General features: G+C 40.3%; 1 protein-coding gene across 1 annotated transcript in view; it reads right to left on the bottom strand.

Moving 5' to 3' along the window:
* The window catches only part of LOC149259914 (suppressor of RPS4-RLD 1-like), a 167830-nt gene that overhangs the window by 81165 nt on the left and 60197 nt on the right, over positions 1 to 26468 (bottom strand). Inside the window, exons 3-6 of the mRNA XM_089455684.1 lie at positions 23988 to 24337; positions 23321 to 23365; positions 23111 to 23212; positions 22912 to 22992 (exon numbers count right to left, since the gene is read on the bottom strand). Of these exons, the coding sequence (XP_089311810.1) occupies positions 22912 to 22992; positions 23111 to 23212; positions 23321 to 23365; positions 23988 to 24337 (578 nt within the window). The remainder of the gene's footprint in view (positions 1 to 22911; positions 22993 to 23110; positions 23213 to 23320; positions 23366 to 23987; positions 24338 to 26468) is intronic.

The following is a 26468-nucleotide window of genomic DNA, read 5'->3' as shown; positions in this document are numbered from 1 at the left end:
AGCATTCCAGAGTTGTTGGTCATCCTTAAACCATCACAGATTGAGAACACTTCCTCTAGCAGAAGACTGAGCTTCTTGCCAGTTTTGGAAGAGTTCCGGGAACTGCACTAAGCGTTCCAGTGTTGGTGGTCATCCTTAAACCACTGCCCTTTTTTACCAACATTTCATAGAGCACATTTAGCCTAGTGCTGCCATGCATTTTTGCACATTTTGTATTACAGCTCTCTTCTTGGACTCATACATAACCCTTCGGATTAAGGGGGGGAATGTTGGACACCTAATCCTAAAGGATTAGTGTGGAAGCCGAAAAGACTAAGCAGTCCAAGAGACTTTGGGATCTGAAACCCAAGAGTCACATATTTGTACTATAAATGTATATCTATTGTTAATAAAAAATGCATCACATGATTTATCTTTCATATCTGTCTTTACTATCCATGTGTGTTTAACAGTTGTCAGGTACCCTTTGAGGTTTGAAGGCTTCATCAATTCATTAAATTAGTTTAAACTTTATTTTGTATGTTAAATGTTTTATTAAATTTTGTTGTCTTTTTAAGTTTTTACTATTTAGTACTTCTACTCACAAGCCCTTGCCACTTGCTAGGCCTTTGGTGGCAAAACTTTGGTAGTGATACGCCAGATTTGAAGAGATTTGCCATTTGAATCTTAAACCAAGCATGCAGTGCTTCAAGTTGTGAGCGCAACCGGAGCATGTTTGAAAAATACATTTTAAGAAGCACAACTGATTGACACAAAAGCAATTAAATGACCTTGTATTTGTCCATTACAATCTACGACTTCACAACAAGCAAATACTAGGTGAGAGATTGAATTTGAGGGTTTCATAATCTGATTTGAACTTTAAAGTTATAAGTTTAAACTTTAAAGTTCAAAGCCAAACTTTAATTCACATTTCAATGTCTCATGATAATGACAAGTTTGGATCATTCACCAGTCGACCTTGAGAAGATAGATCTGCAAACTACAAATGCAGCATATTGGGTCCAATTAGAGGAGGCCCCTCTTTTTAGCCTACATGACTTGGGAAACTTTGAGAGTCAAGCAAGCGAAGAAGTGGGAGGAATCGCTTCTAGTTCTCACTCTTAAGAGTCTTGGACTCTTAGTTACTGATTTTTTTTTTATTAGTGTGCAGTTTTTTGTAAACTTTTAGAAGCAAATGATTATGGTTCTATGTAGTCACTGGTTAGTAGTCGGGACTCAGTACTTTGGATCATGTTTGGACTCATAACATATATGAGATACTTATTCATTCATGATATGTGGACATCTATTGATATTATGCATTGTTTGAACATGGCTTTACTGAATATCGATGAAAAATGCTTTTTTAATTCAATATATGTGTATATTTTTATTTATTGAATTCACCGATTTTTTCCTGATTTTTTTCCCGAGCCAATTAAAACTCTTCGCTCTTTTGCCTCACCGATTTATTGCCAATTCCAAGTCTAGTAACATTGCTATATGTAGATGGCCTAATCTTTACAAGTTTTGAGAAGCTCATTGAATGGTGTTGTTAAAATTTAAATACAACGTCTGATTTATTTTACCCAATAATTATTTACACCCAGAAAATTATTCTATTACACAAATAAAATTCCATACTAAAAATAAATGCTCTGGTATTTCTTAACTTCACAAATAAAACACGGTGGAAAAAACACAAGAACAACAAAATTTTCACCCTCGCTTTCCCTTCACTCATATTAGACTCAGAAAATATTGGGCTTTGACCCAAAAAAATCACTCAGAGAAATAACCACTGAAGGGGAACCTGTAACTCGGCCCTTAGAAATTATGGTTGCCCATAAACTAAAATGTTGAACTAGAATCAACCCCAAGACAAACTCAACCTCCTCGGAGTGCTCTCGGCCCTCTCTCCCTACTGAAAACCTCTCTAGCAATAACACAGCCTGCACACCTGTCAAATCAGCCCCTTAGCTTGGTCCTTCTCTTCTTGCTCTCCTCTTGAGAAAATCACTCTCTCAAATGTGCATAATGGTGTCTTCACCTCTCCATTAGATTCACTTTATCATTTCATTAAGCAAATAATCCCTAACCCTAATCTCAATAACTAAGATTAGATCCTAAGCCTCTCTTGAGATCAATGGTTGAGATTAAAACTAAGTCACTTAAATCATTTTATTATTTATCCTTAGAACTTTTCTTTAATAGTCCACAATAATTAATTATTTTAATTATTTTACTTTTCCTAAGGTTAGAAATAATAAAGTCACTTACTCCACCAAGCAAGCATCTAAAGACGCAATCAAACTTCTTCTACATGCTAAGACACCAAGCCAGCGTAGAAGACCTTTCATAGTTATAAAACATCAATAGGTGCAAAGAGCAATTGACCAACAAATTAAGGGATGGGCTTTGGCAAGGTATAGGTGAAGTCTTCCTTGGATAATTAAAGTACACAGTGGAGATTCTAAACAGATTTCATATGCTAACCTGCAATCTCTTCCACCACTTCTACAGTACCAAATTTTGTTAAAATTGGCAACTAGGGCCAAACTCCATGTGGGTCATCTTATTTATGGTAGCTGATGTTTCTCTTGGATCCCTCTCATCGAGAGGTGTAGGATTGATCTAAACATCATCCGATTCCGATAAGTATTCATGGAGTTATGAATTTATTTGTGTTATAAGACAATTCGTCAAGGTCGAACAGCAACCAAGTAACCCACACATGTACTCAACGTTTTAGTATAAAAGGAGATGACTTGAAAGTCATTTCACACACACTTCTCTCTTGATTTCTCTCCACTTGTCTTGGGTTTTAGTGTGAGAGAAATCTAGGAGGAAGTAGCCCTAAGATGTAGGAGGAAAGTAGGCTTAACAATAGCCCTAGCTGCAGTCCTAGCCCTAGCATCTATGCATAACCTAGCTACAGTCAAGAAGAAGAAATACACTACCCCAATCTAGAGGACGCAGTCATGAAGAGAAGCCCTAGAGTTATCAAGAAGGAGCCCTAACCTATACATTGGTCTCTACACAGTCAAGAAGGAGGCCTATAGCCCTATATGTTGGTCCCTACAAAGACAAAGTCAAGGAGGATAACAGCATACCCTAGCCGCAACATTAGGAGGGTGAAGGAGGGTCGAGTTCCCTTGCTGGAAGAGCCGCAGTCATAAGACTGATTTGAGGGCACTTTGGAGCAGTGCAGATCCATGGAAGGGCAACCGCAACTTTACACAGTCTTGTTGTAGGGTGCCGCTGTAATTACAGGCAGGCCGAGGTTGTTAAAGAGGGCTAGACTGCCCAGAACCACAACAAGAAGGGTCAACCTCCTAACAAACGGCAACCGCACTCCTTAACAACAGATCTGGGCAGAATTGAAGGTTGGATATGGGACTGTAATGATGCCCTAACCAGGCCTACGTAGCAGCATAGGAGTGGACCTTGAACAATGAGTTGTAGCATGTAGCAGATGGTATTTTGGCGATGAGGATGCTAATGGATGAGGGTCCTAGGAAACGGTACAACAATGTTCAATGGGACAGAAGCATGTTGGGACAACACAAAGATGGGACAGCAATGACAATGTACAGCAGTGCTAGTAAATGGGGCAGCTGGCCTACATGGTGTTGCTAAGACACATGGGACAGCAGAAAGGTATGGCAAGGCTATTGGGACAACAACAAGGTATAGCAAGTTGTGATGGGACAGCAACAAAACAATGGGACAACAAGCAAACATGGAATGGCCATGTCACTAACAGTGGGACAGCAGTATGCCACATAGGACAGCAGTGGCTAGCATGGTACAGCAATGGCACATGGGACAGTCATGGCAGCTTGGTGCAACAATGGCATATGGGACAATAGTGCAGCGTAAGGTCCAACATTGTGATGATGGGTGCAGCATGGTGCAGCACGGTGAGGTGCAACATGATGACGAGATGCAGCACAATGATAGGTGGAGTCACCTTGGAGAATCAGTTGAAGCAACATGTCTTCAACTGATCTCATGTATCATCTTCTTAGAGATGATCTATGCTCTTATCTAGATTAGTCAAAGTGTCGAATTCTGTTGTAAATGTACTCTCTCTCTCTCTCCCTCTCTCTGCTGAACTATTGAAGAACATATAAGAAGAATTGATCAAGGGTTTCCCCACATTGGGGTTTGTCCCTGGCTAGCACCACATCGTGTGTCGTCTTGTCTTGGCTTGTCTTCTACAATTTATGTTTATGTTCTATCTGCAGTTTACTTTAATGCTGATGTGATTGCTAATCTGGAAAAGATATTGAGCTAATTGTGAAAATTGAAATAAATTGCTCTAAGCATAGAACATACCTAAAATTAACATGGTATCAGCGCTGAGGTGAAGAAGAAGCCCAAGCAAGAGTGAAAGAGCAATCACCAAAGTCAGTTGGGAAAGGACAAAAAGATCAATGGATTCCTCATCCCTCTTCAAATTCATCGAGGGTGAAATCGAAGCAGAGAATATTATCAAAATGGCACAGCGGAATTTTCTGATGGCCTAAAGATCACTTCAATGGGAAGTCCGAATCTAAGGGTGGAAGGAAAGGCAGATGCCTTGTTTGTAATAAGTTCGGCCATTATGCAAAGGAGTGTCCAAATGGTAGGCACACATCACTTGATGATCATTCCAAGGACATCTTCAATGATCAAAGGAATGACAGGTAATGCAGGTCATCAAGGAAACGGCTGACTCTTCAGAGAAAGCAAGGAACCCCAGGTAATGCAGGTCATCAAGGAAACGGCTGACTCTTCAGAGAAAGCAAGGAACCCCAAGTATGAAGAATCAAATGTTGTTTCTAATAAGATAAAGAAGCGTTATCTTATAGTGGCCCTCTCCCTCAGACTCTTTGGGAATCTAGCTTATTGATTGTAGTGCTTCAAGGCACTTCATCGGATGGAAGGGTGTTCTCTCTAAATTGGTAGAGATGGAAACAACGTGGAATTATACTTGGAGTCAATGCCACCAATCCCGGAAAGGGTGTAGGGAATGTTACCCCTCAAGTGAATGAGGGTAACTCGATTCATTTACAAGATCTCTTTCATGTACTTGATCGCAAGAAGAACCAAGTGTCCATTTCGGCAATAGAAGTCAAAGGTTACAGGGTGGCATTCATCGATGCAAAGGTACGTGTTTGGAAATGGAATTTTCAAAGATGATTTTGAGTTCAAGGTTGGAAATTTGTATCAAGTTGCAGGATGGTCCATTGGGGACCATGTCAGTCGACACATCTCATCTATAGCACCGGAGGTCTGCTTATTATGGGGCCCTACCCGATGTGAGTCGGATGGTGACAAGGCTGCCTGAATTCGAAAAAGAGCATGAAGGCACATGTCTGAGATGTATCGAAGGAAAATCTTACAAGGGGACCATTCCCCTCATGTAGCAAGCCCACGGGTTTGGAACAACCCGAGGGATTTGAGATTCATGATCGGGAATCTCATGTATGCAGTTGGAAGAAAGCCTTCTATGGCTTGAAGCAAACACCCCAGGCTTAATATGAGAGGATTGGCAGCTATCTGATAAAGCTAAGATTCACTAGGAGTGAAGTTGATCCACACCTTTGCTTAAAGGTTGTGGATGATAGATCTCTCATATCGACACCTTGTGAGGACGACCTCTTTTTGACAGGTACAGACCCGCTCATTTGCAGAGAGTTGGATTCCGGATTTAGAATGATGAACTGCAAGCCCGTGCCTACCTCGATGGAGCTTAACTTTCAGAAGTTATGTGGTAGTGATGCCGGACTAGATTTGGGAAATGCCTCTGAGTTCCATAAACTCATTCGCATTGATGTTCTTGGTGAACTTTCGTCCGGATATATGTTTTGCAGATAGCATGATGAGCTCATATATGGTTGAGCCTCACTAGATTGGTGCCAAGAATCTTCTGAGATATCTTCAGGGCACAATCTCTCATGGATTGAGATACACTGCTAGAATTGTGAAGCTGCATGACTATTTGAATGCTGACTGGGCAAGCAATGTGGAGGATCACAAGAGCACTTTTGGGTGCTGGCTCTCTTTGGGTTTTGCTTCGATATCCTGGATGAGCAGGAAGCAGAAGACGGTTGCTTTGAGCACCGCTGAGACCGAATACATAGCTATGAGTATGATCCCGTGTGAAGCTGCCTGGTTGTGGAAGCTCTTTAGCGAGCTGTTTGTACACAAGATGGATACCACTGTAATCCTCTGTGTCAACCAGGGGGGGATTTGATTGTTGAGGAATCATGTATTCTATGATTGCTCCAACATATAGACATCAGATACTACCTTATCTGGGATATGGTACGTCGATGAGTGAGGAGGCTCCATCACATTGAGACTGATGTACAGGTCGTAGACATTTTGTCCAAGCCCTGGGGAAGGTCAAATTTGTGATTTTCCCGAACGACTTGGAGTCGTTGAGAGACCCTCTTATGAGGGTCTTGCATGCTGCATGCATTTAACTCTGGGAGCTCCGGGGGGCTTGGGGTACTTACTGGAGCAACAAGCAACCATAAGGCGACTTACCCTCCCCTAATGGTGCGTCGTGTAGAGGGTGAATGGCTCAGCGTTCCCCTGTGATACCCCATGGCAACTTAGGGACAGGATGAGTGGTTCTCCTCTCGAGGCATCCTACCCATGCAGTCTGGGACTCATGGGAAGTACCTCCCATTTGGCCAATGAGCAGGGAAATGGGGTTAGGGACCATAGTAGTACTAATGATGGACACATTGTTGTTCTACCATACTCCCTATGCTAGGATGGCCTCCATTGATCTAGGATCAGTATGAGTGGTTTGAGACACTCTCTTGTGATATTGATCTGGGATTAATAAAACTAACTTCGGGTCAGTAAGAGTGATATGACTCACTCTCTTGGAACTGATCTGGGATCAGTAAGAGTGGTATGACACACTCTCTTCATATGGAACTGACTTCGGATCAGTAGAGAATGGTATGAGACATTCTCGATCAATTCTTCTTCTTCATAGTTCAGCAGAGAAAAGCATAGCAGAGTAGAGCAGAGCAGAGCAGAGTAGGGCACTGATGGCAGAGATAGTATATTTGGATAGATGGATCAGCGGATGGAGTTCTCACTAGTTAAGAGGGAGTGTTAAAATTGGAAACTAGGGCCAAACTCCAGGTGGGTCATCTTATTTATGGCAGCTGATATTTTTCTTGGGTCCCTCATCGAGAGGTGTAGGATTGATCTAAAGATCATCCGATTCTACTAAGTATTCATAGAGTTAGGAATTTATTTGTGTTATAAGACAATTCGTCAAGGTCAGCCAGCAATCAAATAACCCACACATGTGCTCAATGTTTTAGTATAAAAGGAGATGACTTGAGAGTCATTTCACACACACTTCTATCTTGATTTCTCTCCACTTGTCTTGAGTTTTAGTGTGAGAGAAATCTAGGAGGAAGTAGCCCTAAAACGTAGGAGGAAAGGAGGCTTAACAATAGCCCTAGTCGCAATCCTAGCCCTAGCTTCTACGCATAACCTAGCCGCAGTCAAGAAAAAGAAATACGCTGCCCGAATCTAGAGGACGCAATGATGAAGAGAAGCTCTAATGTTATCAAGAAGGAGCCCTAACCTATACGCTTGTCTCTACGCAGTGAAGGAGGATAATAGCATGCCCTAGCCGCAACATTAGGAGGTTGCCCTAGACAGCGTGGAAGGGTTGTATGGACATCGTATCTCTGAGGTAAGTTTAAGGCATGTTTCAGGGTGAAGGAGGGCCAAGTTCCCTTGCTAGAAGAGTCGCAGTCATAACACTTATTTGAGGGCACTTTGGAGGAATGCAAATCCATGGAAGGGCAGCCACAACCCTACACAGTCTTGTTGTAGGGTGCCGCTGTAATTACAGGCAGGCCGAGGTTGTTAACGAGGGCTAGATTGCCCAGAACCACAACAAGAAGGGTCAGTGTCTTAACAAAGGGCAACCGCACTCCTTAACCGCAGATCTGGGCAGAATTGAAGGTTGGATATGGAACTGTAATGATGCCCTAACCAGGCCTACGTGGCAACATAGGAGTGGACCTTGAACAGAGAGTTGTAGCATGCAACAGATGGTATTTTGGCGATGAGGATGCTAATGGATGAGGGTCCTAGGACATGGTACAACAATGTTCGATGGGATAGAAGCATTTTGGGACAGCAACATGTTGGGACAGCATAATGATGGGACAGCAATGACATTGAACAGCAGTGCTAATAAATGGGACAGTTGGGCTACATGGTGCTGCTAAGACACATGAGACAGCAGCAAGGTATGGCAAGCCTATTGCGACAGCATCAAGGTATAGCAACTTGTGATGGGACAGTAGCAAAACAATGTGACAACAAGCAAACATGGAATGGCCATGTCACTAACAATGGGACAACAGTATGCCACATAGGACAGCAATGGCCAGCATAGTACAGCAATGGCACACGGGACAGCCGTGGCAGCATGGTGCAACAATGGCACATGAGACAACAGTGCAACATAAGGTCCAGCATTGTGATGATGGGTGCAGCATGGTGCAGCACGGTGAGGTGCAACATGATGATGAGATGTAGCACAATGATAGGTGAAGGAGTCACCTTGAAGACTCAGATGAAGCAGCATGTCTTCAACTGATCTCATGTATCATCTTCTTAGAGATGATCTATGCTCTTGTCTAGATAAGTCAAAGTGTTGACTTCTGCTGTAAATGTACTATCTCTATCTTTCGCTCCCTGTTGAACTATTGAAGAACATATAAGAATAATTGATCAAGGGTTTCCCCACATTGGGGTTTGTCCCTGGCTAGTGCCACATCTTGTGTCCTCTTGTCTTGGCTTGTCTTCTGTGATTTATGTTTATGTTCTATCTGCAGTTTACTTTAATGCTGATGTGATTACTAATCTGGAAAAGATATTGAGTTAATTGTGAAAATTGAAATAAATTGCTCTAAGCATAGAACATACCTAAAAAAAATCACTCAGAGAAATAACCGCTAAAGGGGAACCTGTAACTTGGCCCTTCGAAATTATGGCTGCCCGTAAACTCAAATGTTGAACTAGAATCAACCCCAAGACAAACTCAGCCTCCTCAGAGTGCTCTCGACCCTCTCTCCCTGCTCAAAACCTCTCTAGCAATCACACAACCTACACACCCGTCAAATCAGCCCCTTAGCTTGGTCCTTCTCTTCCTGCTAGGCTTCCCTTGAATTTCTCCGAAAAGCTCCCCCAGCGATTCCTCTTCAATCTTCTTCAATCAACTACAACCTCTCGCCCTCCTCTTGAGAAAATCACTCTCTCAAATGTGCATAATGGTGTCTTCACCTCTCCATTAGATTCACTTTATCATTTCATTAAGAAAATAATCCCAAACCCTAATCTCAATAACTAAGATTAGATCCTAAGCCTCTCTTGAGCTCAATGGTTGAGATTAAAACTAAATCACTTAAATCATTTTATTATTTATACTTAGAATTTTTGCTTAGTAGTCCAGAATAATTAATTATTTTAATTATTATACTTTTCCTAAGGTTAGAAATAATAAAGTCACTTACTCCACCAAGCAAGCATCTAAAGAGGCAATCAAACTTCTTCTACATGCTAAGACACCAAGCCAGCATAGAATACCTTTCATAGCTATAAAACATCAACAGGTGCAAAGAGCAATTGACCAACAAATTAAGGGAAGGGCTTTGGCAAGGTATAGGTGAAGTCTTCCTTGGACAATTAAAGTACACAATGGAGATTCGAAACAGATTTCAGATGCTAACCTGCAATCTCTTCCACCACTCCAACAGTGCCAAATTTAAAATTATCTACTCATTTAGATTCAGGTTTGGTAGAATCTTCTTTCTTTGGGTAGTTGATTGGTTCCTTGATATATCTTGTGAATTGCAAAGCTTATATTTGTTTTCCAATGAGCCCCATCCAATTCAAGGATGAACCAAAGTAGATTCATTGGATAGCTGCCAAACACATGCTCCAAAACTTGAATAACAAAGTTTAATATGGCTTGAGGTATGTAGGTGATGGTGAGTTATTGCTACATGGTTTTCTTTGATCTTGATTCGACAAGAGATGCAAGTGCTAAGAAGAGTACTTCAAGTTTATATTTCAGCTTGGGCACAAGTATGACTTCCTAGTTCAATGGCAAGAAATGGCAGCCTCTTCTACTAGTTATGATGCTATGTTGCACGAAACTTCAAGGAACCAGCGTTTCGGGACGTACCCATACACGAAACTCCAAAACTCCACTGAAACGCAACTGAAACTCGACCATCATGTAATCATCTATGAGAGTTAATATAGACTTGGTTTTTCTTCTGAATTCTCATCTATAGGTATTATTTCCATTTTTCTTCCAAGATAATGTGTTATTCACTTATTTATAAATTTCTTTTTATATATATAAACATATATGACATTTCAAACGACGTTTCAGTTAACGTTTCCATTTTTGTGAGGTGATGTTTCTAAACATACCCGTTTCGAAAACTCTGAAACATTTCGGCTCTTCGTGCAATTTAGTTATGATGCCATATCGCTTCATAAGTTGATGGCATAATTGACCAATTAGATGGTGGAGCTTACTATTGTTTACTTTTATCAGAGTTGCATCAAGCTCTACGGCACTCCAGCATTTCATAATATTTCCAAGCACATCGATATCTGGTACCATTTTCTCAAAGACCGAGTTCAGAAAGAGTAGTGGTCCTCAATTATGTTCCTTTAAATTTGCAGATGGCGAATATTTTGACCAGGCCCTTGGCTAAGTAACAACTTGAGTTGTTGAGGGAGACTTGGTTTGAGGGTGAATACCTTCCTCACAAAAAGGGACTGTTAGTTTATTTACACATTGCCCTATATGGTGTAAAAATTTCTCATTTCCCACCCCGGTTTTCAGTTTCACCTTATTTCTCCAAAATAGTTAAATGCCCTTTCCCATATCCATACATTCAACAACTGAAAAATAAATTTTGCTGAAAACACAAATTCTGGAAATTTTACAGAATACTGGAAAATGCAGAAATAAAAAATCAGCAGGTACAAACAGCCATTTAACACATTTAAACCAATGTTTTAAAACTCTGACTCGGCCGAGGGTTGACTCCGACTCTGACTCTGACTCGGTATCGACTCGGCCGGCTCGATTTCAATGACTCGGTCCTTGTAAAAAATACATTAAATATTTATTTTTTATAAAAACACATAATTTTAAAGATTTTCATTCATGTTTCCAAACACACAGCATTAGAATATAGATAGAAGACAACATATGATCAAAGTAGGCTCATGAATATATCCATTATATCAAAATGTCACCCAGTACATTGTCCAATACATACACGATGATGATATAGAGATCAAAACAAAAACACATAACCAAGAAAGCTATAAATGGCCTCTACAACAAAACTCTGTGACCAGTACTACTGGCTACTACTAGAGTTGCCAACATCATCTAGCTCAGTGTTACTTGGGAGCAGGAGCGAAAGTGGGGAGCGAGAGCGAAAACGGGAGCGGGAGCGACATTTTGAGAAGCTCTTGGTTTGGGAGCGAATCCCAGAGGAGTTCGACAACCAATGTCACTAACATCAAGGTACATAGAGGGATTGGTGCTCTTGATTAAATACGAGTTCCAGAATCCATACCCTAATACATGACAAAATTCAATGGAAACATTGCAATCCTCCAATCCTGAAACCCTGAAAAACTGATAAGTCTACTGGATTTTGAATGAAATCTAAAATTCTACTTTCTCCATATGAAATCCAATGAGGCCGAAACCACTCTCAAACATCCTGAGTCATTTCATGGTAATGTTAAAAATTTAAGTAAAAGGATGAAAATGAAGATTAAGGAGAATGTCACTTTTACTTTAAGAATTTAACATTACCATGAAAATTTATAACTGCTTGGAGTCCAAACCAACCAAAAAACAATTTTAAAATCCATTAAAATTTTATTAAATCGCAGTTTGACATGATGCCGGGCGTTTTTTTGTGACTCGGCCGAGTCATAACGGAAACGGCCGAGTTGGCCGAGTCATGGCTAACTTGGCCAGTGGAACCGTTCCAAAGGCCGGGTCATAGAAAAAGGTATTGGCTCGGATCAACCCGGCCGTTTCGGTTTCGAAACGGCTGTTTCTTAAAACAATGATTTAAACACAGTATTTTTTTGTCAAGGTGACCCTGGAAAACCCCCTACAACTCTTGGGGAAAACCAGTTCGAGAGCTCCTTCTTATTTCTGAAAAATGCTTTTTACAGTGAGAAATATTCAGAAAAAAATCAGCAAGTAAACTTTTACAACTTATCTCGTTTTCCGTGCCTCGCAGCCAACTGGAAAAACTTGCAAACAACAAAATATGAACAGCAATAAATGTTGAACGTCCTCCTCGATTTTTGTGCCAATTTTAAGCTTTAAATTCTGTTGTACAACCTGCATAGAAAATTGTGCAAGCTGCCAAAAATTTTGTTGTTCGATTTCCTCGATTTTTGTGTTGAAAATTGTTGTACGGCCTCCTTGAAAATCTGTTGTACGGCCTCCTTGAAAATCGTGCCAGTAAACTCAGATTTCTGCTCCTCAATTTTTGTGCAAACTGTTGTACGACCTCCTTGAAAATCATGCCCAAAAATTTGCCTTTCACTGTATGCTAACTCAGCTGTACGGACTTGCTGCAATGCTGCATTGGAATGTGTGCCAAGTTGCTGCCTCCTCCTTCTCCCTGTCCAGAAATGTCCCTTGCTCTCCTTCTCCCAATCTGCTCATGAAAGAATGAATGAGCTTTTCCTCCTTTTCCTCCTTTAATCTAACCCTAAGTGACTTTTGAGTGATCCCTAAATCCAATGGCTAAAATAAATTGAGATCTAGGGCTGAGATTAAATGCTCATTTAAATCTCACTTTCTATTTTTTAATTCACCCCACTTTAATAAAGACCCACTTAGTCATTTATTTCCAAAGTCACTTTTCCTTTCTAATTTTACATTGACTTTATTAAAGTCACTTTAAAATTAGACTTTAGTAACTTTATCACTTAAAGTCACTTTTAAATTAGATTTGACTTTATAAAAATTATAAAGTCACTTTAGGAGAAAAATTAAATTCTTTTGGACACTTTTCCCTAGGCCAAAGATCAAAGCCTTAGGGAACCACCTGTCCTCCGGTACCAAATTTCAACACTCCCTCTTACCGAGGAAGGTGTTCCTCACCACACCCATCTTCTCTCTGAAGTAGTCATGCTTGCCCCGTGGTAAGGCTTTGGTAAGAATATCTGCAACCTGCTCATCAGTGGGAATATACTCAAGCTTCACAGCGCCCTTCTGAACACAGTCTCTGATGAAATGATATTTGATCCCGATATGCTTTGACTTGTCATGAAATACTGGATTCTCTGTCAGTTTAATGCAACTCTGATTATCACAATAAATCACTAAAGGTCTTAACGGCTGACCAAATAAGCCAAACAACATCTTGCGAAGCCAGATGGCCTCACATCTAGCTAGACTCGCTGCCATATACTCTGCTTCCACTGAACTCAATGCTACTGATTGCTGCTTCCGGCTGAACCATAACACTACTGCTAAACCCAACCCAAAACAGCACCCTGAAGTGCTCTTCCTATCAGAAGCACAACCTGCCCAATCGGAATCAGTATAACCTGCCAATCTCACTCCATCCCCCTTCCTGTAGTCTAGACCATAATCCATTGTCCCCTGCAAGTACCGGAAAATGTGTTTTGCAGCCACCCAGTGAAACTTCCTAGGCTCACACATAAACTGACTCATCGTGTTGACCAGATACATCAAGGAACCAATCAGCTGCCTGTACAATGTGGGATCCACCAACTCAGAATCCGAAGCATGAAGCTTCTTCCATTTGGTGATCATCGGTGTCGACATGGGTCTACAATCCTCCATGTGGAATCTGCCAAGGATATCCACAATATACTTCCCCTGCCCTAGGAAGAAATGCCCCTCCTCCTGCCACACCTCCAAACCCAAAAAGTAATGCATCAAGCTGATGTCCTTCATCTCAAATTTCTCCGCAAGATCTCTCTTGCAGTGCTCTATGAGTCTCTCTGCACCTGTAATGACCAAGTCATCCACATACAGCACCATCTTGAGAGGCTCCTCACCTATCACAATAAAGTAAAGGTTTGGATATGCCTCACTCTTTGTGAAACCCATCCCCTACAAATATGTATCTATCCTGGAGTACCAAGCTCGAGGAGCTTGCTTCAAGCCATAAAGGGCCTTCTTCAGTCTGCACACATGGGACTCCTTCCCATGCACCTCAAAGCCCTGTGGCTGCTCAATGTACACCTCCTCTTGTATGAAGCCATTGAGAAATGCAGTCTTCACATCCATCAGGTGGATCTTCCAACCCATCTCTGCTACTATCGATATAATGGAGCAGATCAAAGTATATCGAGCCACGGGAGCGAAGGTCTCCTCATAATCAACTCCCTCTACGTGGGAGAACCCTCTAGCCACAAACCTCGCTTTGAATTTCTCAATGTTGCGATCTGCAGCATGCTTTACCTTGTAAAGCCATCTAGAAGTAACCACAGATTTGCCCTCAGGCCTCAGCACCACCTCCCAAACATCATTCTTCATGATAGAAGAATACTCCTCCTGCATGGCCTCTCTCCAGACCTACTGGCTAGCTGCCTCCTCATAGCTAGAAGGCTCAGAGTCAAGGATGTTGGTAGCCATTGCCATATAGCTACAAAACCTCTAGCCACAAACCTCGCTTTGAATTTCTCAATGTTGCCATCTGCAGCATGTTTTACCTTGTAAAGCCATCTCGAAGTAACCACGGATTTGCCCTCAGGCCTCGGCGCCACCTCCCAAACATCATTCTTCATGATAGAAGAATACTCCTCCTACATGGCCTCTCTCCAGACCCGCTGGCTAGCTGCCTCCTCATAGCTAGAAGGCTCAGAGTCAAGGATGTTGGTAGTCATTGCCATGTAACTACAAAACCTCTCAGGTGGTCTACTCTCTCTGACCGGCCTCTTAGGCTCAGCAACAGAGGTGGCATCTCTCAAGGTGTCCTGAAGCCACTTGGGCTTCCTCTTCCCTGAGCGTACTTCTCCCATTGGAGAATGAAACACCTCCTCCTCATCATCATCAGGAGCCTGAACTCCTGACTGTCTGTCTGTTGTCCCCCTGCCTGCACCTGAACCTGTAGAAACTGAGGTACTGTGTGAACTGTCCATCAGTGGACTCCCTAGTGAACTGCTCTGCATGCTGCCCAGAGCACCACCCCTCTGGCTCAGCGAGCCACTGCTCACTGACGGACCTGACATCCTCATAGATGTACCTCCTGATCCTCCTGATCCTTGCCCACTGGATCCCTGCGACTGACTCAAATGTTGTTGAGAGTTTGGCTGATCTAGATACTCTAACTCCCGTGACCTCCTAAAGGCCTTGTCCTCCTCGAACTTCACATCCCGCCTGACAACAACTTTCCTCTGTGCAGGAATGTAAATCCGAAAGGCCTTTGAGATCTCACTGTAGCCCACAAAGATACCCTTCTCTGCGGTGGGCTCTAGTTTGGTCCTCTTATCCTTGGGTATGTAGGAGTATGTAATGCATCCAAAGATACAAAGATGACCAATATCAGGCTTCTTCCCAGAAAAAGCCTCCTCCGGAGTCATGTGCCCAAAGGCATGATGCGAACTCCTGTTCTACAAATAAATAGCAGTGTTGCAGGCCTCTACCCACAAGAACAATGGCAACCCCTGATCATGTAACATGGCTTTGGCAGCCCCTATGATGGATCTGTTCTTCCTCTCTGCAACCCCGTTCTGATGGGGGTTGTAAGGAACAGTGAACTCCCTCCTAATGCCTGCCTCCGCACAATAGTCAACAAACTCTCCAAGGGTGTACTCTCCCCCATTGCCCGACCTCAGGGACTTGATCTTCCGACCTGTCTGTGTCTCCACAAGAGCTCTGAACTCCTGAAACCGCTTGAAGACCTCACTCTTGGTCTTCAAAATATAAATCTAGGTCCTCCTGGAGTGATCATCAATGAATAAAACATAGTACTCATATCCACTCAAGGAAACATGAGACATCCGACTGCTCACATCAAAATGAATCAAATCAAGTATCCCAGTCGCTCTGCTGTCACTGCTGGGAAAAGGGGATTTGGCAAACTTGCCCATCGCACATCCTCTGCAAGTATCAAAGTGATCAGTATTGAAATTTGGCACACCTGTAGTGATCTCCCGCAATGTCCTCAAGTCTCCATGATACATATGACCCATCCTGCGGTGCCAAATCTCACACAGCTCAGAATTGTTAGTTGTGCTGTCGGTACTACTACTCAATGCCAAAAGGGACTGGAATGCAAACTTGTACACCTTTGCATGGCGTACACGTATCACTCTAGCTGAATCAGCTGGAGTGCCCCCGGGATACATCAACACCTGTCCTCCCCTGAACAGTACCTCATATCCTCTGTCCTCCAAAGCTGAGACGGATATGAGGTTCTTCCTCATCCCTGGCACATAAAGAACATCTGACACCTTCAAGGGAGGTTTGGACTCCCTCTGAAATGTTAGTGTCCCCACACCGACTGCTCTAACAACTCTGTCATCACCGAGTACTACCTCTATATCAATGCCACTCTCTGAAAGCTCTGAGAAGTACTCACGGACTCCTGTCATGTGACGTGAAGCCCCACTGTCCACATACCAGATACCCAAAGATGCTCCGCTAATCGAGGGAAAAGCATGCTCCCTCTAAACCTGTGTGGCAAGTGATCCTGCACTAGAGGACTCATACACAGCAAACCCAAACTCCCGGTCAAAACGAACTGCAAAGTCCTCAACCTCTGCATAAGCTGCCACACTCTAGTTCTTCTCCGGACACACAACTGCATAGTGTCCCATCTTTTGACAATTCCAACACTTCACCTTGGAATAGTCCTTCTGTGTGTTACCCTGTTTACCTTTACCTTTGCCTTCGCCCCCACCATTGCTTGTGGAAGCCTGCTTCTTTCCTTTGTTTTTCTTGGCTCCTACCGACAGTGCTACATCCTCATCCTGCTCAACTAGCTTGGCTGCCCCAAACTGACCTTTCCTGATCTCTGTGTGAATGCAATCATCCCAAAACCTCTCCCATGTGGGAAGGGTCTTCGTGCACAAACCCCATCAGCAAAGTTCATCCATGAACAGGGGAGGCCATTCACTGCAATCCGCACCAACTCAATGGGTGGAATGTCCTCTCCAACTTCTGCCAACTCATCTCTCACATTAGTAATCTTTGTGAGATACCCAGCTGCACTATCATTACCCATCTTAAAAGTCTTCAGCTTCTTGTTCAGGACCATTTTCCGGTTCTCATTGGTACTCTGGTAGTTATTGGACAATGCTGCCCACATCTCATGGGCATTTCTCTTTCCTCTCACATGAGGAATGCAATGGTCTTTGACTCCGTCTAGAATCAGTCTCTTACCCTTGTTGTTCTTTTTATTATACTCAGCCAACTGAGTAGCATCAGTAGGCACAACAACAGGGCTCTGTGTGGTATGCACCATGATGTCCCAGACTTCTGCCTCCTCAAAGATACTCTGCATTCTCTCTTTCCAAACGTTGTAATTTGTATGCCCATCCAACCTATCCTCCACCCTCAATCCCAATGACATCCTGCTGTCCTAAAACTGAAAAATAGCACTATTGTAGTAAAGATAAAACTGTTGTTTGTGAAAAATCAGCTTGCTGTAATTTTCTGAGTGAAAAATCAGCGCAATGTAATTTTCCTCCTTGCTGTCCCAAACTGCATTTCAGCACTCAAGCTCTAATACCATGTAAAAATTTCTCATTTCCCACCCCGGTTTTCAGTTTCACCTTATTTCTCCAAAATAGTTAAATTCTCTTTCCCATATCCATACATTCAACAACTAAAAAATAAATTTTGTTGAAAACACAAATTCTGGAAATTTTACAGAATGCTAGAAAATGCAGAAATAAAAAATCAGCAGATACAAACAGCCATTTAACACATTTAAACACAGTAATTTTTGGTGAAGGTGACCCTGGAAAAACCCCCTACAACTCTTGGGGAAAACCAATTCGAGAGCTCCTTCTTATTTCTGAAAAATGCTTTTTATAGTGAGAAATATTCAGCAAAAAATCTACAAGTAAACTTTTACAACTTATCTCGTTTTCCGTGCCTCACAGCCAACTGGAAAAACTTGCAGACAACAAAATCTGAACAGCAATAAATGTTGTATGTCCTCAATTTTTGTGCCAATTTTCAGCGTTAAATTCTATTGTACGGCCTTCCTAGAAAATTGTGCAAGTTGCCAGAAATTCTGATGTACGATTTCCTCGATTTCTGTGTCGAAAATTGTCGTACAGCCTCCTTGAAAATCTGCTATACAGCCTCCTTGAAAATCTGCTGTACAGCATCCTTGAAAATCGTGCCAGCAAACTCAGATTTCTGCTCCTCGATTTCTATGCAAACTGTTGTACGGCCTCCTTGAAAATCGTGCCCAAAAATCTGCCTTTCATTGTATGCTAACTCCATTGTACAGACTTGCTGGAATGCTGCCTTGGAATGTGTGCCAAGCTGCTGCCTCCTTCTCCTCCCTGTCCAGAAATCTCCCTTGCTCTCTTGCTCTCGTTCTCCCAATCTGCTCATGAAATAATGAATGACCTTTTCCTCCTTTTCCTCCTCTAATCTAACCCTAAATGACTTTTGGGTGATCCCTAAATCCAATGGCTGAAATAGATTGAGATCTAGGGCTGAGATTAAATGCTCATTTAAATCTCACTTTCTATTCTTTAGTTCACCCCACTTTAATAAAGACCCACTTAGTCATTTATTTCCAAAGTCACTTTTCCTTTCTAATTTTACATTGACTTTATTAAAGTCACTTTAAAATTAGACTTTAGTAACTTTATCACTTAAAGTCACTTTTAAATTAGATTTGACTTTATAAAAATTATAAAGTCACTTTAGAAGAAAAATTAAATTCTTTTGGACACTTTTCACTAAGCCAAAGATCAAAGGGGACCACCTGTCCTCCGGTACCAAATTTCAACATATGGGATTCTCTTTCAGCAGATCAATGTGATCAACAAATCCATACAACAACATGTGTGTGCCATCTTTAGCATGCCAAACTTAGAAGTTGCACTTCAGTTAAATAAAGTGTTGCCCTTTCCATATTGAAACTATGCTTTTCAACTATAGTTTAGGAGCTACTTTTATCTTTAGGAGTTGTTCTAAACTTAGAAAAAATGCAAGGCCTAGGTAAGTGTCCAAATTTAGCTTAGCCATTGGTTTCTAAGCTAGACACTCATGTATGCTCAAGCACACAATTCTAGCAAGGATTAGGGTTGGTGTTCCTTTTTGTTAAGACAAATTTTTAAACCTTTGAAAAATTAAATTATCTGACAAATCTAGGAGAAGAAAATTCCATGCAACATATAGGAAAATCTGCTCTTAGTGTCACAAACAAATCTCCCTCTGGTGTGTACCAACCTCGGGTGTCCCTAGCCTTTTACTGTTGTTTTCCCCTATAAATATGCAACATAACATGTAAAAAACAGTAAACTAATGGCTGTTTGACCAGCAAGTTAGTGGCCAAACAAGTTTGTAAAATACCTAGTATTTTAATAAGTGGAATGGTCTCTAGCAATCAGCTTTTTATATGGGAAATAAAAAAGGTATAAAACGTATTTAAAAGGCAGATTTCACCAAAAAAATAGCTTAAAAACTTTTAACAAATTGCATACGATTGAGACATCGAGCAAACCCAGAGAGATAGAATAGATCATAACCAAGATTTATTTTGCAAAGACCAAAAGGCTGGCTGCACCAAAATGACTATTACAGAATTGATGGCAATGATATTCAGACACAATAAAATAGAAGCAAGAAGAGAGAAGAAAGAAAGAATATGGAGACGAGAGTAATGTTGTTTCCTGAGGACCATTCAATTTGTAAACATAGCTTCCAACTATATTCATAACAATTCACTCCTTCCAATTTCTCTAATTCGCATAGGAAGAATAGGCAGCTGAATTCCCCCAAAGATGGCAATCAATTCACACTTGAAAAAGCATGTAGAGTCAACTTGTAGTTTAACTGAACTGAATTGGTGGAAAAACTTAAGTGAAGTGGCACATGTTTGAGTTTAACTGAAGTATTTCTGAGTTACCATGAGATAAAAAGAAAAAAAAAAAAAAAATATATATATATATATATATATCATTGAGCATAATTACAGCCAATTCAACTAGGGTGAAAGGCATCCCTGAGTATTCTGAGTGAATTCAACTTGATAAAAATATCCTTGGGTAAATTTTGTATTTTCGAACTAGGATACAAATAATCATGAAGAAATTTTGGATAAATAGAATTGGCTAAGAATATCTTTGAGGGAAATTGGGAAATCTGACTTAGGTAAAAATATGTTTTTCTTGGTGAGGAAAAGGTATAATCATAATTGATTGCCAATGGGGTAAGTCTAGTCCAAAATTATTGAAAGAATCCATGACACAATCAACGCTTTGAAAAGGATTATAAAGAATTAGAAAGAAAGGCTCATGATATAAAGAAAGTGAAAGTGGATGGACTCCACAATGTCTGAATTGTAACTGTGCCTCTAAAGGGAGTCTGGGATCAGCAGGGGCACAAGGCACTCAGGAGATCCTGCTGTACAGAATCCACATAGTTTCTCTTAAAATGAAATATTCTTGAGCATCACTGTGAATAATGTGGCACAATCTATAGGATTGCTGGAAGGTATCAAGCTAGCTCTCTGATCTTATCTAAAAATTATATTATTTTATCTTATCTCGAATTAAAGATCTATAATATACACATTAAGACGCAAGGGAGACTCAAGAATTCTAATAGACCGTTTTGATGCAGTTGGATGAATATAAAGGTCAGAAGTTAAAACTGCGTGCAACTCTGGAGGAGAATACATATTTACTCTTTTCACTGATCTGCCAACAGTGTTACAGATTTTTTGGCAAATGTCAACATTAAAGCCATGAGGAAATCAGGGCACATAAAGGTGGGTTAGTGCAGATAATGGTGATCTTAATCACCCAGAACACGGTTATTGTGAACACAAGAGGCATCACAACGACAGACATGAGCACTCAAGGAAGACAGAGCTCTGATTTATAAGACCAGAACCATCATCAACAGGACATACTTGATGCAGGATACAGAACAATCATGGCAAGAAGGCAGGGTCAAAGAAATGGAGGGCCTCTATCTTTCAAGCTCGAACCAGGACTGCAATTCTAACAAATACCTTCCACCACAGAAGTATCTGCTATAGCATTGTGCATTCAGTTTGACCACCTTCAAGCTAATATCTGGCAAGGAGCTTTGTTCTTCCCAATGGATTTGAAACTGGGTGCTGATAAGGCATCCTACAAATAGTAATAGACATCAAGGGACTGCCATTACAGATAAGTCACCTTTCCTTCCGAACACATCAGTTAGTGTTGCTACTGCTAAGAACCTTGAACTTCTCATTCCTTTTGTCAGAATAAATAATATTCAAGGCTTATGTTGTTTGCTTCTGTATAATCTTGTAGTCCTTAGATTGCTACCTGACTCTTCATCACCATGTGCAGTACTCTTTTGAGAATGTACCTGAGTCCATTTTAAGGACCAAATCTGTGTTTGAACGCCAACACAGTTTGCAGTCAAGGATGCTTCAATCTTGAGGAGGGGAGTAAAATTGATCATAATAGCACTCTTCTACTCGGTATGTCCACAATGACCAACAAGCTCACAATTTGAATACTCAAGCCATGTCAAAGGTTATTCAGGTGCAAACCCTGCTTCCACATTTTGTAAAACACTATATCATCAATAGAAATTAAAGCTTTATTATTACCTAAAATAGAGCCTTTTACTTCTGCTCAGCACTTCTGTATAAGTTCTCTCAGCCCAAAAATAGAAGAATGTTTACAACTTTCTTCAAGAGATATAATGCTAGGAATAATGGCATTTGCCACAGCACTCTACTGAAAATATTTACTAAGTGGTTGGATCTACTGCCCAAAAGAGTGTTCAAATGGAAGTGTCCTATAGAGCTTAAAGCATAACAACATCTGGTTTCTGCTTTTGTCCAATGATGTTCATTTTCAACTTGAGTGTAGTAGATTAAAGTATATGATGAAATTTTTTGGTCCTTTGTCTGTCTCTAAACTAATTTATCTTGTACAAAAGTAGCTTACTGATAAATAGATCTACAAAAATCTAGTCCTTTGAAATTAAGTATGGAGGAATGATCCTACTCTTTTGACAAAACAAATAGTATTTGTCTTTATTATCACAATAGAGTGAGTTTAGGAAAGTAAAATACTCTTCAGTCTCACATTAAATGGAAATTGAGAACAACAATGGAAGGACAATATTTGCAACACAAGTGGAACTATGCCAAGTATGTTGCATATCAGCTGAAAAACCAAACATCAATTTCGGAAGACTTTTAATTATGAATTGTTTTGCTCCTTCCGAGCTAGTGCAAAATACACTTTACACATCTATGCTTTCAATTTAATAGCTGGACAATAAGGAGTTTTGTTCTTTCCTAACAAGTGCAAAATGCGCTTGACCCATCTATCCTTTCAATCATAACCCTGACTTGTTAACAACTGGAACAACTGAAAGGCATATGGCTTGTACAAAGTTGGAACTTAGAATTAAATACAAGGAAATTGTCACTTGATACCAAGAATCATCTGTCATGCACCCATTCTCAGTCTGAGCATTTCCAATTATGTTGTTCAAAACATGCAAGGAAAATATACAAATTGGCTGTAAGGTTGCATAGTTTCACTGTTTAACTTTGGTATGGGATTCATGAAGTCCATCCAAAATATAAATGGAGTGTGCACAAATTAGTTAATAAGAAAAATAATATAAATTTTATATACCTCTAGACTTTCTCCTAAAGCTGCCCTTGCCTGTCCACGCCGCTTCCATGCTTCTCCAGTTGTGGGATTTGATAGAATTGCCTTCCATAAATTAAGACCAAAAAATCAGTGAATGTATATCTCAGAAAAAGGATCAGGGAACATGTACGTTGTACCCTAATGAAATCTAGCTACAGGAAGACATATAAAGTTTGTACACCTTGGAAAAATCTGCAATTGCAATATCAAGCTTTCTTTCGAATGCATATGCAGTTCCTCTTCCAATGAGTGCCTCAGAGGAGCTTGGATTATCTCTAAGTATCTGCATGTTACATAAATAGATACATCACATCAACAAATAAAAATAGGAAAGTTAAACCTGGAAAAATGTCTCCTAATCCTGGAATCCAAACATGAGAAAATGACTTGCCTGGTTAAAGATAGCAATGGCCTGATCATAATTACCATCATTAACCTGCAGATAACAGCAAGGATTTCGTTCACTGAAAACTGCTTAGAATGAGACAGATCTGCTCTAGTGCCTTTAAATGCTAAAACGGGCTCAGAAATTAAGAGAAAACATGCATATTAAAGATATAATTCAGGGCATAAAATCCTACAACAAAAGGAAAAGGTTGACCAAACATGCTGAAAAGTGCATAACATACAATATTGTTACAATGAATGATTGACATAAAGCAATGTGCCAAATGGGAACAGTTTTCCCTACATAGCAGTGGTAAGAACAGTCATTGTCAAAAGGCTCAACATAATAAGAATGAGACGATTAATCTGCCGGGAGAGAAGCCTTAACACCATCTATTATGTTATTGTACCCTGAGGAGTTAAGCACTCCCTATGTTCGTCCAGCCTATAGCAGAGATTACACCATGTTTGTAACTATGTAGTATATGTTGTCAACAAGAAAAAATAATCGATATTGTACTGAATTCTTAGTTTCAAAATGCAATGTACAGGAGTGGGAATCTCAAGAATATAGTTCATATTTGTATAACGTATTCATTTTTAATGTAATAGAGTGAAAAACATAACCAAGCTACTAAAAAATGGTAATCAGATGCATGCCAGAAACAAACCTGTGCTATTCCTCTGGATAACCGGAAATCCAAGCTTATCGACCGAGTTTTTTGAGTAACCTGACAGGCCACAGCATTCTCTCTTTGTGGCGGCTTTTCCCTCTCAACAGTTTTGACAGGGCTCTTACAAGTTGAGTTGGATGAAGAAGTCATAGTGCTGGGGGAGTCTTTGGGGGACTCTGCAATTTGACCATCACTCACCACTGATGAATCATCTTTTGAATTGGCCAGTAAATCCTGCAACTCGAGTAGTTGCTTTAGATCAACAGATTGGTCTAATACACGTCCATACCCTTGCTTCCAAGTTTGCAATGCATCATACCCCTTTCCCAAAGCAGCCAATGCATGACCTGAGGAAGTAAAGTACTGTAAATATAAACTTAAACATAAAAACTATATAAAATGCCAGAACACTACCCTGAAATAGCAACTACCTGAAACAATTAAAAAGAATAAAATTTCTTCCACTTTAATCCATGATACGTACAAAGGATACAGTACTTCAAGATTTCTCGAATTTTCCCTTCCCTAGTTACTTAAAGACTGAAATTGTGCTTGTTATTGTTTAAATGCTAAATTTATGCTCACTCTCAATCCACTTATATACCCATTTAAACAGTATAACGACAGATTCACTAATAAAAGCTTGACCAGCACATCATTGGAAGGTTATGACCGACAAATCAAACAAACAGTGCCACTAAACAAGCATACAAACTTTTCGCCTTCTCATATATCATGAAGTTCTATTCGTAAAAAAAATTCCAATTGTTTTGATCCTGCCAAAATTTTGTGGCGTTAAGCACCATTAACAGGCTTTTCTTTTGAAAGATTCAACAGCTCAACAAACGGTGACAGGAAAATTTAAATGGAATCACCAATAATCACACAAACACAGTACAGGCAGCATCCACTATATTGAAAAGGGGCCGTGAATAGCTTGTGGAGTAGAACAGCCTCTGATTTTGTTGTGTAAGTCCAGAGATTACCACATATCAAGTTAAGCAACTACTAGAATATTCACTTGAGGTCCAGAATTATCGTTTCCGTTGTTTTGGAGTATTAACACTCCAACAATAGGATTCCTAGATCAAATTACATGACCACCATCAATTAATAAGGTGTCACTAATATGAAGTAGTTAGAACTTAGGCCAAGTAGGTTGAACTGTTGAAAGATGTAACTAGTGTCGGTCTTCATAACTGTATTTGAGTCATGATGTAATGTACTTGTCAAAAGAAAAAGAAAAAATGAAATTTCATTATAAAAGAAATTGATTTATTAAAGCATGGGTTTCATGCTTGGGTCAATGATTTTTAGGTCAAAGCCTCCCTTGTAGGCTTCTAGAGTTTATGTCAAGTGTCCTTGTCCATGTCATAGTAAAAGACCCTTCCTGGGCTCTATCAATCAAGAAAGAAATTTATTTTTATGTCAAATAGGTCATTTAGGCCTCCTCCACCAAGTCAGCCTCATTAGGGAGGCTGAATCCACTATAAAAGTGCAGCAACTCGACTCATTTGGGAATTGGAACACATCTACAACAAGTTTGATCTGCAGTTGCTGGAGGCAGAAAAAAAGGTGTGAAATTCAAGGAAGCGGAAGGAAACCCTAGGAAGTCTTTGTCAAGCAAAAGAAGTTGAATTTTCTCTCTCCTTGACTCACGTGTGTGAAGTTGTTGGGTTGGGTTGATGGAAGGGCTGAAATTGCAGTATTGTAGCTAGGCCGAAATTCTGGAGTAGCTGGACCGAAATTCTGGATTGTTGTTAGGTTGTAGCTGCTGGACTAGAAGAGACTACTAAAGTTTGCTGAATCATATTGGAAGGCTGACTTGGTGGAGGAGGAAGATCTTTTGGTCAGGTCTAAGGTCTTGGTCTATCTCAATTTCATTAGTGGAAAAGTTTGACTGGGTTTTCCCCTAGAGAGAGGTTTTAGCACTGGATGAGTGCCTACATCTGGTGTCGTTAATCTTCATGTTTTGATTTGATGATTGCTTGACGAAAAGAACATAAAAGATAATAAGAATACAAGAATATGACAAGTAATTATCAACATAAGAAAATCTTTCTGCCTTTCTGATTTTCTAACAAGAACAACTATCTCATATAAATGAACTATATGGTGATCTCCCTCATTATATCCAATGATTCCATTAAATAAAATTTTATATATTCAACATCCCTTATTTATTTGTGTATTTATGAACATGGTCAAAGCACAATATCAATTCTGGAGTCCACAAACTAAAAGTTCAGGAACTTTCGTAGCAGCCAGTCCATAGTGAGAGAAAGTATTCCCAAACATTTTAAAAGGCAACAATGTTATAAATTGAACATATAAAGCACAAAATGGACATGAAAGGATTTTATAAGAATAAAAAAATCATCATATTTTTCTTGTAAAGATTCTGTTGAAAATTTATGAAAAACAAAAATAATATTATTCATATATCATAACCTTAGTGGCCCCATAAGGCAGTTGTAC

The sequence above is a fragment of the Pinus tabuliformis genome, chromosome 6, assembly GCF_031772625.1.
Source record: "Pinus tabuliformis cultivar Carrire ecotype Pingquan chromosome 6, CPIR1, whole genome shotgun sequence".
NCBI classification, from domain to species: Eukaryota; Viridiplantae; Streptophyta; class Pinopsida; order Pinales; family Pinaceae; genus Pinus; species Pinus tabuliformis.
The sequence above is the reverse complement of the archived record's forward strand: the minus strand, read 5'-3'. Positions and strand labels throughout refer to the sequence as shown.